Source organism: Benincasa hispida, chromosome 9 (assembly GCF_027475165.1).
Source record: "Benincasa hispida cultivar pf3 chromosome 9, pf3_genome.v1.1, whole genome shotgun sequence".
Lineage (NCBI taxonomy): Eukaryota > Viridiplantae > Streptophyta > Magnoliopsida > Cucurbitales > Cucurbitaceae > Benincasa > Benincasa hispida.
The window spans coordinates 70055199-70071387 of NC_143486.1; the positions used below are offsets into that span (position 1 = coordinate 70055199).

The 16189-nt window shown below is 31.6% G+C and overlaps 1 protein-coding gene across 4 annotated transcripts; it reads left to right on the forward strand.

Annotated features, from left to right (window-relative positions):
- Positions 1–12333: 12333 nt before the first annotated feature.
- Positions 12334–15119, forward strand: LOC120084637 (FCS-Like Zinc finger 10-like). Of its 4 annotated transcripts, none has more exons than XM_090316959.1 (3): positions 12334–12667; positions 13312–14443; positions 14543–15119. In XM_090316959.1, exons 2-3 carry the CDS (start codon positions 13431–13433, stop codon positions 14694–14696), a joined length of 1167 nt encoding a protein of 388 aa, XP_090173085.1. In that variant the 5' UTR covers positions 12334–12667; positions 13312–13430; the 3' UTR covers positions 14697–15119. The 4 variants fall into 4 exon arrangements, with proteins under 4 accessions (XP_090173085.1, XP_038896374.2, XP_038896376.2 ...); XM_039040446.2 differs by having other exon boundaries at positions 12416–12663; XM_039040448.2 differs by having other exon boundaries at positions 12462–12663; positions 13300–14443.
- Positions 15120–16189: the final 1070 nt, after the last annotated feature.

Here is a 16189-nt window from a genome sequence, read left to right on the forward strand (position 1 = left end):
CGCTTTTCTTTGAAACTTGTTTTACAGTAACTTAAATAAATAAAGCAAATGGAAACAATAATAAACATCCACCCTTAAGCATGCTTCTAATGAAATTATATAAAGGGAAAAGGATACGGACACTAACCCTTAAAGAACCTTTATTCTCGTTTCCTCTCCGATGTGATAACAAACGTGTTTCTTCTCTCAAACTCGAACAAAAACAACGAATACATCAACAAACTGTTTTTCTCCTTGGACATCACCACAAAGGAGTCTTCCTTATTATCCTCAAGGAGAGAATTAAAGGCGGAGTTGTGTGGACTTGCCTTTTGGTAATAAAGGAATTGAGAGAGTTCTAGAGAGTGAAAGAAAAACACAGATGAGAAGAGGAAGAAAATGATGTGAAGGCAGAAGCCTTATGCCTCAAAACTAATTCCACGTACTCCTCTACCCTCTGTTAGAAAAAATGAATATAAGTGAGGGAGTTACAATAACTCCCTCCATTATTTATTTAAAATAACTTATAAGGAGTCATGAATTTTTTAATTCAAAATTCAAAAATTCTAAAAGTAAATAATAATTATATTAAAGTGATTTAATATAATCTAAACTATATGTTATATCCCATGTAACATATAACCTATAGTTTATTATATTGCATATAATATAACCCATAGTTTATTATTTTCTCATATAACTATAGTATTAATATGATCATATCCATAATAATTTTAACCTATAGTTTATTATACGAATCATATTCAAATAATCGATATTTGAAACATATTCAAATACTTAATTATCTCATTAAAACTTTATATTACAATGTATCACATACATTTTATTAATTGTATTTCATACAATTAATTCCCTTTTAATTAATTTGAACAATTCAATTAAACCAAAATTAGTTTGATTCTCATTAATTCTTATTGAGCTAACAATGGGACCTTGTGGACTTACAAATTGAAGCACCAATGATATAAAATTAATTGATTAAACTCTTTAACCAAATTAATCAACATCCATTAACTGTCAATCACTCCATTAAAAACAGACAGTTGCACTCTTCGCACTATAGATGTATTTATGTGTTTATTAGATATAATCAATCAATAGTACGTTGACCATTCACAAATTGCTCGTAAGTACAATTGGGTCAAAATTAATGTTTTGCCCATGTAGTTACATATAACTCCTTAAGTACCATTCATTCCTCTAATGAACAATTAATCATAGTCACTAGACCGCTCTCTGGCCAGTGAGAGGGTGAGGGTCTTTATTGTTTAAGACCTGGAATCAGACATTAAGGGAATAATTCATCTAGTTACCCTAACAAATGGAATGAGTGAATTCCATCTTATGTAGTTGAGTTTCCAGCTCCTCATTCAGACGAATCCCTAAAATGATAGACATATCGAGTCGGCGAATCTGGCCATTCTCACCTATACAAATCAAGTGATTTTCCTCATAGGCAAGAGTTGACAACTCATTCAAGATTAAAGGTCAAGTCACATGTGGTCGTCCTATTGAAATGTAAGCCTTTTTTAGCAACGGTATTATAAAGAGAGACTAATCATTTGGTCGTCTGATCTTATACAAACTCTTTATATAGGATACCCCACTCACATGTCTCCACATGAATGATCAGGATCATATAATTTATAACACTTTACGATAAGTGTAATAATTATAAAGCAGATTGTATCTATAGTGTCGCCAGGATAAGATATCTTGCCTTATTTATTTACTATAGACCGTTTAGGTCATCACATAAATATTATCCACCTACATGTCTCCACATACATGTTTAAACTACATAAAATAACCTAGGATATTAGTTTCACTACAAGAATTTTGGGCTTTAATGTTGGTTGGAAAAAGTGAAACCGGATGTATAATGTCGATTTTGTTTTTTTTAAAAAAAAAAAAGCGAATCTTTAACGTCGGTTTTAAACCGACATTGTAGGTATACCTTTAATGTCGGTTTAAAACTGACATTAAAGATCCGCTTTTCTTTTTTAAAAAAGAATAAAAAAACAAAACACATTCCCCCCCATTTTTTTTTCATTTCTCACTTTTATCCCTATCTATCCAACTATCCCTTTTCCAAACCCTATTTTCCTCATCAGCCACCTCTTCCCTCCCATTACTAGCCACTGCACCTCGCCTCACCGCTCGCCGCTCGCCGTTCCTGCTCGACACCATCTCATCGACTGCCGTCGCACGTTGCACTCTCAGTTATCGAAGTATCAGCCGGCCCTCTTGGTGCAGCATCTTGTATCTGGCCCTCGCTGATTGGTTTCTCCATTTAACGCTGACATCTCTATACTCTTCTCATAATCGTCAGTTTTTTTCCCTCCCTTCCTTAATATATTTTCAGACATTTTGTTTCTTTCTTACGAAAATGATCTTAGGTTACGTTAAATAAATCCTTGCAGTGGAAGATCTACTGCTCGTTCAAATCTTGCCGCTGACAGAGCTAGTTAGTTCGTCATGGTGGATGTGATGCTGATGAAAGAGATTGAGGAAACGGCTGGTCGGCTTGGGATAGATCTTTCCCAAGTTGGCTATGTGTGTGTTTACAACATTTATTCTAAATGCTTTTTCTTGTGTTATTCTAATAGCTTTCAATTTGGTTTGAGCTTGATGACTGAAGCAGAATAAAGAATTTAGTAACGGTGGTTATGTGTGTGTTTACAACATTTATGTAACATATGATAAATCAATTGACAAAGTGTATGTATGCTAAGTTGTAATGGTTTTTCTTGGCATGTTATGTGTGCAACTTTCTTTAATTTTGTTTTTCTTTTCTAACAAAAGTAAACCATTTTAGTGTTGTGGCATCATGACTAATGGAGCTTGGATAACTCAATATCTGAACTTGATAGAAATATTTAGGCCTACAAATATCATACTAAAATTACAGTTATTAATTCTTAGAAGTTCTTGATAGTCATATATGTTTCCCAAATCTTATGACAGATCACGAATGGGGATGCAACTCAAGTAGAAAAAGAAATTAAGAACGAAAAGGAAGACAATGCTCTGGACGGGGAGTTCATAAAAGTAGAAAATGAGACTCTAGAGGCGAAGGATGCTTCAACCAAAACAGCATCCTCAGAGGATAAACAAACTATTGTTGAAAGAAGTTCAAGCAACTCGAGCAGAGAATTATTGGAGGCCCAAGAAAAGTCAAGAGATATTGAGCGTGAAATTGAGAGATTAACTGGTAGTTTGAACCATTTATAATCAGAGAATTCAAGGCTACAGGATGAGGTATCACTCACAAAGCAGAAGTTTGAGGAAAGTGAAAAGAAGTTTGAAGTTCTTGAACTTGATCACAAAAAATCGAAAGAGCTAATTGTTGAGTCTAAAGAGAAACACAGTTCGCAGCTCATCAGTTTGCAAGAAGCACTGCAAGCTCAAGAAGCGAAGAACAAAGAGTTGATAGCGGTGAAAAAGGCATTTTATAGTTTGACTAATGATTTTGAAAATTCCCACAAGCAGATTCAAGAGTTGGAACAAAAACTGAAGATCTCTGGAGATGACACATTAAAATTTAAAGAGATTCACAAACAAAGTGGTTTGAATGCTGAATTGGAGGCAAAAAAGAGCATTAGAGTTTGAGAGGCTTCTTGAATTAGAAAAACTGAGTGCAAAAGAAAGAGAAGATCAAATCTCTTCCCTTCTAGGAAAAATCAAGGACTTAAATAACAAGATTGCTGAAAGCCTCTTGTCATTTAATTTCAATGCGTGTGTGTGTGTAATATGTAAAAAGAAAAAAACTTCATGCAAGGAAACAAAGAGAGGAAGCTCTGGAGGCTGCCTTAGCTGAAAAGGAACTTATAGAAGATGATTACCGAAAGAAAATGGAAGAGGCAAAAAAAAGGGCGGCAGCTCTTGAAAATGATTTAATTAACATGTGGGTACTGGTTGCTAAGTTGAAGAAAGAAGGTGGAGGTGGAGCTATCTCAGATGTTAAAAGTGATGCAAGACAGAATTCTAGAACGGAAAATGTTATTGATACAAAAATGGACGATAATGAAACAGTAACCATCTTTGAAGAAGATGTCAATCCTGTTGATGATTTGAAAAAACCCAAAGAAACTCGCGAGGAGGAACCATTGGTTGTTCGCCTTAAGGTATGAAATTTCAGTAGAGAAGATCATTGAAATATTTATGATACCTTTTTTCTTCTTGAAAGGATTTTCACCATAGGAGTGCAATATGTTTCGATCCTTACGATTCATATTCCTTTCAGGCACAGATGCAAGAGATAAAGGAAAAGGATCTCAAGTGTCTAGGAAATGTAGATACGAATTCCCACACGTGTAAAGTCTGTTTCGAATTGCCAACTGCAACAATTCTTCTTCCATGTCGACATTTTTGTTATAAGTTTCCTTAAACCTTCTAAAAATTCCAACATTTTGTTTCCTAGTTCTAACTTTTGGGCTTTTGAAACTACAGTATGTAAATCTTGTTCACTTGCCTGTTCAGAGTGTTCAATCTGTCATACAAAGATTGTAGATAGACTCTTTGTCTTTATTTCTTGACATGCTGTTATATGGCCTTTTCCTACAAGGTAGTTTATACTTTCCTTTCTCGTATTCCATCAACCACAACCTCAATCTGCACTGCCTGTCATGATCCGAAACCTTGTTCTTCTCACTCGTTATGACCGCTTTACTATACCATTGAACGTGCGAAAACCTGTTCCACTTCAGTTTTTATCATGTACTGACAGGAAATTCAATATTTCAACTGCCGGCAATCTGAGGACGAGATTCTTTTTATTAGTTTTGCTTATATGCAACTGTACAAAAGGTACATAATTATTTATTGGGTTCAATTCTCTGAGAGATGTAAAATAATACCTGATGGGAAAGATCATATTAAAGTAGTTAAGAAACTTCAATTTTTCTACATGGAAAGCTTTTTTGCTTAGTTTAGTTGTTTCACTTACACTGCCAATTTAAATATTGCAACTACTTCACTTTTACCTGGCTGAATATTTTCCATGGGGAAAAAGAACCATGGGAGAATGTCATTTTATGGATCAAATTGTTGTGTAATGTTGACATTGGGTTTAGGAGTACAGATTCATTCACTAAGCGTGGAACCTTCATCGAAGGTTAGAACTTTGTGACCACCATTCTCATATGTAGATTTAAACTTATTATATGGTTATCTATGTGTATATTCCTAAAATTCTTGTTGAATATTTAAATTTTAGTTCAATTTTTAAAATGTCCCAGAAATTCTAGAATAAATGTGAAAATGCTAGGTTAGCATATAGCTAAAATCATTACAAGTATGAATTTATGATGAATTTATTCTAATAGCATTATTTAACATCCGATTTAAATAGTTAGTATCTAGCTCTGTAACAGAATCAGTATTTCTATTACATTAGTATCATTTTAATATTAAGATTCAATAAGCATCATTCTAATATTCGATTTAAATTATTTGATCATTCGATAAGCATCACTCTAAGAATTTTGCCTTGAATGTACCATTTATGCACATTCCCAATAAACACGGTTAGTTAAATATGAATTCTTATCACATTTTTACTTTCAATCCTTTGTCTTAAACCTTTTTTGTTTGTGTATTTTTTAGGTGTTTGGAAGGGGTGGGGAGGAGATGGATTTCTTGCAACAGCAAAGGGATTCAGGTGAAAATTGTTCCTGGTAAGTGCATTTTTTAATGCTTGCAGTTTTAAGTACAGTTTCTAAGTGTTTTCAATGACTCTAATGATATGAAAATTCTTGTTTGAGAAGTATAGTGTGCTTATTTCTCTTTGGACCATATTGGATTAGAATGTAGCACCCATTTATGACTCATGGGTACTATTTATTTGTAGTTCAGATTTGATTCAAGGTGCTCGAGTTTGTAGGTCGCACTATGGTAGTTTATGGGTTATTCATGCACTATGGTAGTCTTTGTGACAACTTTTGAGGTTTGAAGTATATTGTGAGCTAAATTTGCTTATTGATGTATGTGTTCTTGAATATTCATTTTTTGGGAATTCTGATAGTTCTGTTGAGAACAAGTGGTTGTGGAACATTTTTGGGAGTGTGTTTCTTTGAACAGGTTCAAGGTAAATTTTTGGTTTTGTTGTGGTAGCATCGTTATGCTGCCGAAAATTTTCCATCGTCTTCGTATCTCATATCTAGGTAACTAAGCTTCTCTTCTTTAAAATCTTGAAAAAGAAGATTCTCTCATTTATTCAACAATTGAGTTTTCTTGTTTTGCAGATGCAACAAAGGAGTAAATATCTGGTATCGCAACCTCTTTATGCTTTTTCTTGGGGAATTTTAGATCCAAAACATTCACTACAAGAATTTTTCCTTGAATGTACCATTTATGCACATTTCCAATAAACACGGTTAGTTGAATATGAATTCTTATCACATTTTCACTTTCAATCATTTGTCTTAAACCTCTCTCCCTCACAACCGCTTCTACCTCCCTCTCATCGTCGGTCGATACAACCCCACCGCCAATCACATCATCGTCATCAAATCGACTTCACTAAATTCCTAGCTCTCGTCAAATATCGCCACAGCTACTAGTCACCATCATTTGTTATGTATCTAGTGAGGTGTATCAAATTTCAATCACTATCCAACAAAATGAAAGTCCTTAAGAGTATGTTTCACGGTAGATTGACGTGTTTCTAATGTGACCCACAAACCAAATAGATACCTTATCCAAGAAAGAAGTGTTTTCTCTCTCTTCCAATCTTGCATAATGAAGAAACTTGCTCTTTGAGAGAGAACAAAGAGTTTTTCAAAACCAAGTCCGGAAATCTTCGAAATCCATTTACTGAAAGAAAAAATCCAAGAAGATTTCTTGGATAGATTCGAATGCGATGGTAGTAAGTAAAAATAGACCAATAGAATGAAATCCTAATTTCAAATCAATGAGTTGGTTCACACAACCAAAAATCGAATCAAACTATTGGTTCAATTTGGTTACTCGTCCCGGTTCGTGTTCTTACACCCCTAGGCTACCACATATGTGCCAAGTATTGTTTAAAAAAATGTATGACTTTTTCTTTATTGATTTAATAAAATTGAGAAGAAAAGGCTAAATTTGACTTAAATAATTAAGAGAGAAGTATACGAGTAAAATAATGGTTAAATTTATTTCTACGTTACCGCACGTACGTATTATTTTATATATATATATATAAAAGAAAATGAACCAATAACAAAGGAGGAAGCTCGTTCAGCTCACAGCTGTGCACTAAAATCAATACTAATTGAATTAATATATGTATTATTATAATATATAATAATATTCCAATGTCAATTTTTAAGTTAAAATTTAGTAATATGATAGGGAATTTTTGGGTACTTGTGGTGTGAAATGTGATCACTGTGCTACGTGTTCTTCTTCATAGTGGAATAGCGTTGGATTCTTTTTTTTTTCTCTCATCGAACGCCACAATTACGTTTCTTTATTCCTTTTTTATTTTATATTTTGATTTAAACCCTCTTTTTTAAATTATAAAAAATTTATTTAAACCTTCTTCGTCATCATGATGCTTGTAATTATTGGTTATTATTATGAGCATAAGACTGTTTTTCAATTATTAAATTATGAATGTAGTATATGAATGATCATTGTAATTCATCAACTTTCAAGAAAGTTATATCCACGTGGAGAAATAATACTTTAAACATTGGAAATTTGAATCTATATACTTACTAATGTTGTTTTTTTTTAACCCTAATTATTAGTGTTGTTGATTTCAATAAAAAAAAAAACATTGAAAATGTATTTTGAAATTTTACGTTAAAAAATAGTCAAAATAAACCTAATTCTACTATCATATTGTATTATTATTTATACTATCAACCTCGAGATCAGAGGTTGATTCTCTCACTTCACATATGATAAAAGAAAAACACATACACACACATTAAAAAGATGACAGACTTCAAAATACCTTACTAGTTCGGCCTATTGGATATAGTTTCTATTTGATTCTTAAGTTTCAATATATTACGATCTTAATCTTTAAATTCTGAGTTTGATTTTAATAAATCTTTAAATTTAGTCCCTATAATTGGATTTTTATCAAAATTGGTTGAAAAATAATAAGGATTTTCATGCAAAGAAATATGTTTTCAAAATTTACGGTAAAAATACTAATATATAACAAATGTTTTTTTATAAAATTCAACGATAAATTTACCGTGGGAACTAAATTGGAGATATATTGAAAGTACATCAACTAAAATTGAACCATTAAAATTCCAATGACTATAATTGAACTAACTTCGAAGTATAGGGACCAACATCATTTTTAAAACAAAAAATAATTTCAAATGGCAAAAATGCTAAAAATATTTACAAAATATAGTAAAATTTTAGAATATATCAATGATAAATACTGATAGAAGTCTGTATCTATCAATATCTATCATTGATAGATTCCAAAATTTTATTATATTTTATAAATTTTGATTATTTTTTATATTTGAAAACAATAAAAAATAAATCTCATTTTGGGTTGTTCTCAAAGACATCTGTGTGAAAAAGAAAATAATTGTAGTATGTTTTCGGTTCAAGTATTTAATTATAGATCAATTAAAAATACTATTTGAGTTGGGTTAAAAATTTAATTATGAAATAAAATACCCAAAAATATAATCAACGAGAATAAGAATAAAAGACAAAAACAACAACAATAATAAAGGAAAAAGAAAGAACCGGCTAACTAACCCGTCGAGAAATAATAAATAAGAATTAGAAGAAGTATCATTCCGACACTGGAAAGTTTTTCATTTTTAAATATAATATAATAATTATTAAGTTAAATTATGCATTTGGTCCTTGAAGTTTTATATTTATCTTTAACAGGTCTCTAAATTTCAAAATGATAAATAAAAAATTCCGAATTTTTAAATGAATTTTTAATGTTTTGTTTATATATTTAATATTCTTAAAAATTTGACGAAACAACATTAGACATAAAATTAAATCGTGTCCCTTAGTAATTATTAAACTTTCAATTTATAGACTCGTGACTTTTATAATTGTTGAATGGCTCGATGTTGTATTACATTCAAATTAAGGTTTATTATTATTATTATTTTGAAGTTTCATGAACCTATTAAATATAAGATTAAAAGTTAATGAGACGTTTGAAGCTCTGAGTTAGTTATTATTGTCTGTGGTTATTATAGATTGTTAATTGTAATAGTCAATAGGTTATAATCGTATGTGAGACTTCTTCCATTTTGTTCTCATATTTTTAAATATATAAGTCTAGCTTTCGTCTATAAATCATTTCTAAACACATCCACGTGAGTTTTATTCTTGATTGAATATGTAGGTTTTTGTGTTTTGGATTTGTAATCATTTTAGAGTTGAATTTGAGAATTCGATTTTAATCGTTCTGGAGTTGAATTTGTAGGTTTTTGTGTGTTTTTTTGATGTTTGGAGGTTTCATGTTTATTGTGGGGGTGGGTAGAGTTTGATTATACTCGTTTTGCTCGTTTTGTCGTTGAACTTGGAGTTTTTGTGTGTTTATGAATGTTTATGAAGTTCGAATGTATTGTGGGGAGTGAGTCGGGATTAGTTTAGATTGTTTTGGGGAGAAAGTTTGAGTTTATATTATTGTTTATGAGTTTGGTTTAGATTGTTTATTTATGAAGTTTGGTTGAGCAATTATGACATTTGTGGATGTTTTGTTTATGAAGTTGGAACGTGTTGTGGATGTTTAAATATTATGACATTTGAATGTTTTTGTTTTATTGTAGAATATTGTTCGGAGATGAGGTTGGACGATTGTTCAAAAGGTTGTGTTCCAAACGTTGTTTTCTTTTTTGTATTTATCGACGTTGTTTTCATTTTATTTCCTCAATGTATTTTTGAAAACAAATTTCTTTTTATTTAGTGTTAACTTTATTTTATGATAGGATATTGTAACTTTTCATTTATTTGTTATAGTTAGGAGTATTTATGGGTTGGGTTGGATTGAGTTGAAAGACTTTTTAGACTCAACTCAATTGTTCGGGTTGTAAATTTTTTCAACATAAATAACCCTTATTAAAAAATGAACTCAACCCAACCCAATCATGAGTTGGTTCGAGTTAATCAGGTCATTTATTTAAAACTTTGTTCTAAAAAAAAGCAAAATGTAAATATGTAAAAATATAATTTAAATATTTTCATATATTAAATTAAAATTAACAACTCAATTTCAATTTATATAGTGAAAATTTTCCTTCTAAAGTGCAAAGAAACTAATTTTGAGAGTTGTTGAAGTATACATTATTAAAAAAATATTGAAATTAAATAAAATTAAAATAAATATATATATAAATAATTGTGTATAAGTAATAAAAAAAATATATTTTAAAGTTAATAATAAATTTGGGTTGGTTCGGGTTGGTTTCGGTTATATTAGGTGAACCCATGAATCAACCTAACCCATACAATTTTCATTTATTTTAATCCAACCCAACCCAAACCGCACGGGTTGGGTTGGATTAATCGTTTTTTTCGGGTTATCGGATTTTTTGAACACCCCTAGTTATAGTATGGATTTTGTTTTCTTTGTTTTATTTATTATGTGAATCTATTTATTTGGTTAATGATATTTTACAGGTTATTCATATCAAATTTTAAAAAATTACAAATTATACATTAAAAAAAATTAAAAGGTAATATTCAACTAATAAAGGAACTCTCCACACATAGTTTAGTGCGTAGGGAGTTTCCGTAATTCCCGATGAATAAAACAAACCGTCGGAAGTTCTTGAACTCCCAACGCACGAAACAAATCATACTTATAAAACAGGGGCGTCGGGAGTGGTTCGAGGAACTCCCGATGCCTTACACATGCATCGAGAGTTCTTCGACCAACTCCTGATGCCCTGTTTTATGCGTCAGGAGTTCCTCTCCCGACAAATTTTTTCCAAACAAACTCCCAACGATCCATCTTTCGACGGGAATGGAACTCCCGACGCATTTTTCACCCTTTTCTGACGAATTGTGGCGTCGGAAGAAGTGTAATTTCTTGTAGTGATAGCAAAATCTAATATGAAACGAGCTTAAAAGTATGATATTTTAACTTTAATAATAATCAGTTAACAAACCTTGATTGTTGTGTTTAATTAGTTCGTGCTTCCAAAGTAATTAGATAAAAAAAACAAGTCCCTATAGTTTTACACTTGGAACCGTGATTAGACACAAAAATTGAATGTTCTACTCGATTATGACTTGTTTCTAGGTTTATTTTAAAAAATTAGGTTGTTTTCTCAAATCTCGCCATTATTTGTCAAACATTCTAAAAAAAATACTTTTGAATTCCAAATAAACATTCTAAAAAATATTTTTGGATTCTATCCCTAAAGGACATATTGCAAGTGATAGAAGTATCACGATCTATCATGATAGACAATAACAATTTGTTATATTTGAAAATATTTTTAACAGTTTTACAATTTAAAATAATTTTCCATTAAATTTTAGCAAAATCACTAACTATCGAACATGACCTAAACTTTCCGAGCACAAGAATTTATCGAAATTAAAATACCAAAGTTGTAATTTAATCTAATATCGGCTCAATAAATAATGTAAATATTACTGTCCCAAATGTTGATAATTAGATTTACATATTCAAAGTGAGTATAGTTCAATTGACATAAAATTTATACTATTGAATTAGAGATTAAATGTTTAAATCCCCACTCTACATATTTTACATCAAATAATAATAATAAATCAAATGGAGTGTTTGGTCCAATAAGTGGGAGTACGGATAGTAAAGGTGAAACTTAACTACTAATTTGATCCAAAAAGTTGGTGAGTTATACGACTAAAATACTTCCACTTTAATGTTAACAACGGTATGTCATGGGTCCATAATTTCATAACTCAACTCATTGTTCTAAACATTCTCGAAAGAATTATAATTATAAAGAAAAATTACAAAAACCACCATAATTTAAGGTAGTAGTTTCAACTTACAATTATACCATCAAATTTTTAATTTAAAAATCGATAATTCAAATTTATACAAGTATTAAAATTGGACTCTAAACTTATGTAATTATAGAAATTAATTCTAATAATTGTATAAAATTTTTTATTAATTAAAAGACTAATTTTAACATTTGTATAAATTTAAAGATTCAATTTTTACTCATAAAAGTTTTAAGAATATAATTGCAACGATAAATATGCATCGAGAGTGGTTTTTGCAAATTTATTTTTTAATAAATAAATTTATTAAAAAAGCAAAAAAGTGGATGGCCTTGATGGGTAGGAAGTGAGAAGTGGTAACAATAATACATCCAAGACAATTCTGTGGGCAAATTTAAAGTAGCTGCCATACACTGTATTTCTAGAGAGAGAAACTGTTTTGAAAAATGGTTTTTATTTAATTTATTTTTTAATTTTAGAGAGAGAAAATGAGAATGCTAAATGCTTGTGAGTGACTGAGCTCTGGGAAGAGGAAGAGTATTTCACAAGCTCACTGCCTTTGCTGATTTTGAGGCATCACAGAGAGAGAAAGAGAAAGAGAGAGAAATTGCTGAACAAGTTTCAGTCATACCCATTGATTTTTCTCAATTTCTTCTTCTTCTTTCTGCATTTTGGATCTCTTTTTTCTCTCTTTGTTCGTATAATCTGCTTCCGAACCGGAGGAAAGTAGGTTAGCTTTGCCCTCCTTTCTTCAATGGCGTCGTTTCCTTCCCCCCCCCCCCCCCCTCTCTTTTTGCGGTCGTTTTGATGCATTTTGGGGGGGTTTTCTTCGTTGTTGTTCTTGATTTTTGATTTCTTTGTAATGATGTTTCTGCGATCATTCTGTTTGAGTTGTGGCTATCTCTGCATGTCCAATTCGTTTGTTCATTTCAGCATTTGAGGATTTGTTCATTGTTTTGGTCGATTTCGGACTGTTAGAACGCTTTAATTGGTTATTTGATTTTCATTGTTTGTTTGCATGTTTAGGTACAAATATTGGATTGTTCATCTGGATTTTTTTTTCCCACTTGAAGAGATTAATGTAATGGACTTTCCAGAAACTTCTCCCCCTTTTGAATCACAGATTTCTTTGTATTTTCCCCTTTTATGCCTCATTGAAACTGCTGATGCTTCCAACATATTTTCCAATCAAATCTGTTTGTATTTTCTTGTTCTTGGTGTTTTTTCTGGATAAAACATGATTAACATGATTATTTCTTTTATCATCATGCTGTCTGTTCTTCAGTTGGGTTAATTTTCCATTATCCATCTAGTCTTTCTTCTTCTTCTTCTTCTTTCTGTTCTTCCATTGAAATATCTCAGTTTCTTTTACAGGAAACAAGCTTGGCCATTGCCAGAGACAAGCATTTGCAGTGTTTGACGAAAAAGCTGAGGAACAGGAACAGATTGATTCATAGAGAGAAATCAGTTCCTCTTTTACATCAGCTATAACAATGGCTGATTCTGGTTCTGAGTTGTGTCCTGTTCAGTCTGTTGTTCTGGAGCACAAATCCAAAAGCAGCTCCTTTTTCAGTGCCCCTGGTCTCTTTGTTGGCTTAAATTTCAAAGTGGTTTCAGATTCCGATTCAGTCAAAAGTCCCACCTCTCCTTTAGAACTTAGGGTGTTTTCAAATCTTAGCAACTCTGTGGGGTCCCCTAAATCATCCCATGATGGACATAGAAGAAGCTGGGATTGTAGTAAAGTAGGATTAGGCATTGTTGATTCTCTTGATGATGATAATAAGCTACCTGGTAAAGCTCTTGGATCATTTGAGAGTAAGAACATCATTTTTGGACCTCAAGTTAGAACGAAGAATCAGACCCCAAATCTTCAAATTGACACAGTTTTCCCCCTGGCTGGTCCTAGATCTTTGCCTAAAAATTGTCCCAACTTTTTCCCATTGCAGTTCAAATCACCAGGCGGTGGTAGCAGCTCGGAGGTTTTCTTTGAAATTGGAGAACCATTAGAATCCAAACCTTCAAAGAAGAGTGGGCCATGTTCCTTGGACTTGCCTCGGTTTGTTTCAGCATCTTATGGTGTAAAAGGCCGTAGCTTCTTCCATTCTACGAATCCATTTATGAAGAAAGTGACAACGAATGGCGATTCTGAGCCTCATGATAAAATTTTGCCTGCTGATATTTCAACCCCAGCATCTGTAACAATGCCTGTTAGCGGGATCATTGAGTCTCTTTCCGCAAGCGAAATCGAGCTCTCCGAGGATTATACCCGTGTAATATCTCACGGTGTCAATCCAAAAACCACTCACATTTTTGGTGACTGCATTTTAGAATGTCACTCTAAGGGTTTGAACAACTTGAACAAGAATGAGATGAATGAGATAGAATCTCCTCTATCAGTTAGAAGCAGCTTGGACATTCCTTTTTCATCTCAACCAATTGATTTTCTGAGTTTTTGTTACTTTTGTAACAAGAAACTTGAAAGTGGGAAAGACATATACATTTACAGGTTTGTTACAAGCACATCATGCAGTTTGCTTCTGTATCTATGCTTGAGATATTATTGAATGTTCTTTTAAAAAAAACTAAATACATTATGTTCCAACAGGGGTGAGAAAGCATTCTGCAGCTCCGACTGCCGCTATCAGGAGATCATGATTGAAGAAGAACTCGAAAAACCTGTTAGCGAAATTTTGGAACATTCTTCAACATCTGGAGATGGCAAAGAAGAGTTTGAAACTCATGGCACCATTTTTGAATAAAACAGGTCGGCGGCCACGGTACTGATCGTGACGGGTGAAATTGTGGAAGCAAATGCTGTGCGGTCGTCTGTTAACAGAAGAGCTGTTCTCATGGCAGCCATGGATGATCCTCTGTACATTGATGATGCATTTGTTTGATTTGGATTTCACTTACAGACTTGTCTGTTTTTCTTTTTTCTTTTTCTGAAATTCACATAAATTTGGCAATTTCATTGTCAAGCCAAGCTAGTATTTGCCTTGTAGAAGAGTTCATAGGGTAGAAGCCTGCTTTTATGGCTCCCCAATCTTCTAATTTTCCTGGCTTGTATCTTTTTAATGGCCAGATATGATATACTGAAAAAGACTGAGCAACATTTTTCTTTTCCCTCCAAATTAAAACACAAATAGTTGGCAATGTATAAAACTCTCCCAAATTGTTGATCATCTTGGATTATTTTATGATGTTACTTTGAAAATAAGAAAACAATACAATGCTAAATGTTACAAGAAGAGAAACAACCATTCATATTTTTACATCTTTTTTTCTCCCAAAGTTGCCTTTCTTCCTCTTTCTATAATGTCACATCAAATTGTCTAAAATGTTAGGCCTCTACTTGTGTAACTTTACAAATTATGAGGAAAATTACAAGTATGGTTCCTAAACAGAAATTTCAAAGACATAAGATACTGTTTAAAACTTTAGAAACAAGTAAATTATAAGTTTTAAATTTTTAATTTTGTGTCTATTCGACTAAACTTTTATGATGTTTTTATTACTGATTTGGTTTTCTTTATTTGTTATCTTCTTCTACTTACGGTTTAAAAAACCAAACCAAAATTTGAAAACTAAAAAAATTTGAAAACTAAAAAATGTAACTCTTAAAAACTTGTTGATGCAAATCATAGTAAAAAAACTCAATGTTTATAAGTACTAATAGAGTAAATTAAAAAATAAAGGTTCACTTCAAAGCACTTTTTTTCAAAAGTTATTTCTAAGTAGTCCACATTTTAACAGCTAGTCGTCCATGGATTTCGGTTATGTTTCTTTTTCATATTTTCTTTTTGTGGTGTTGTCTCTTTCTGCGGTGCTTTCTATGTTGCAATTTGTTTTCTCTATGTTTTTCATTTTGCTGTTGATTTTTGCCATTCCCTTTTTGTAAGGTGAGAAAAAAGATGATGAAAATGAAAAAAAAAAAAAACATTTTTTTTAATAATGTCAAGAGATTACCTTAAAGTTGATAGTACAAATTTTATATGCTCGTATTGATAAAAATGATTTTCATGCTACATAATTTGTATTTTTCTTTTTCTGGCATATGTGTTTTTTATTCTATTCTCATCTCTCTCAATATTCTATTAGAAACTCATTTTTTTAAATTAATCCCTTGATGATCTCCAAAAATATTCTTCAATAGAAAATTCCAAAACCTATATTAAAGTATTTTTCATTGTTGTTTTACTTCCTCATTTAAAATATTAAAGTATTGTTTTATTTAGATTTAGTTTTTAGTCTT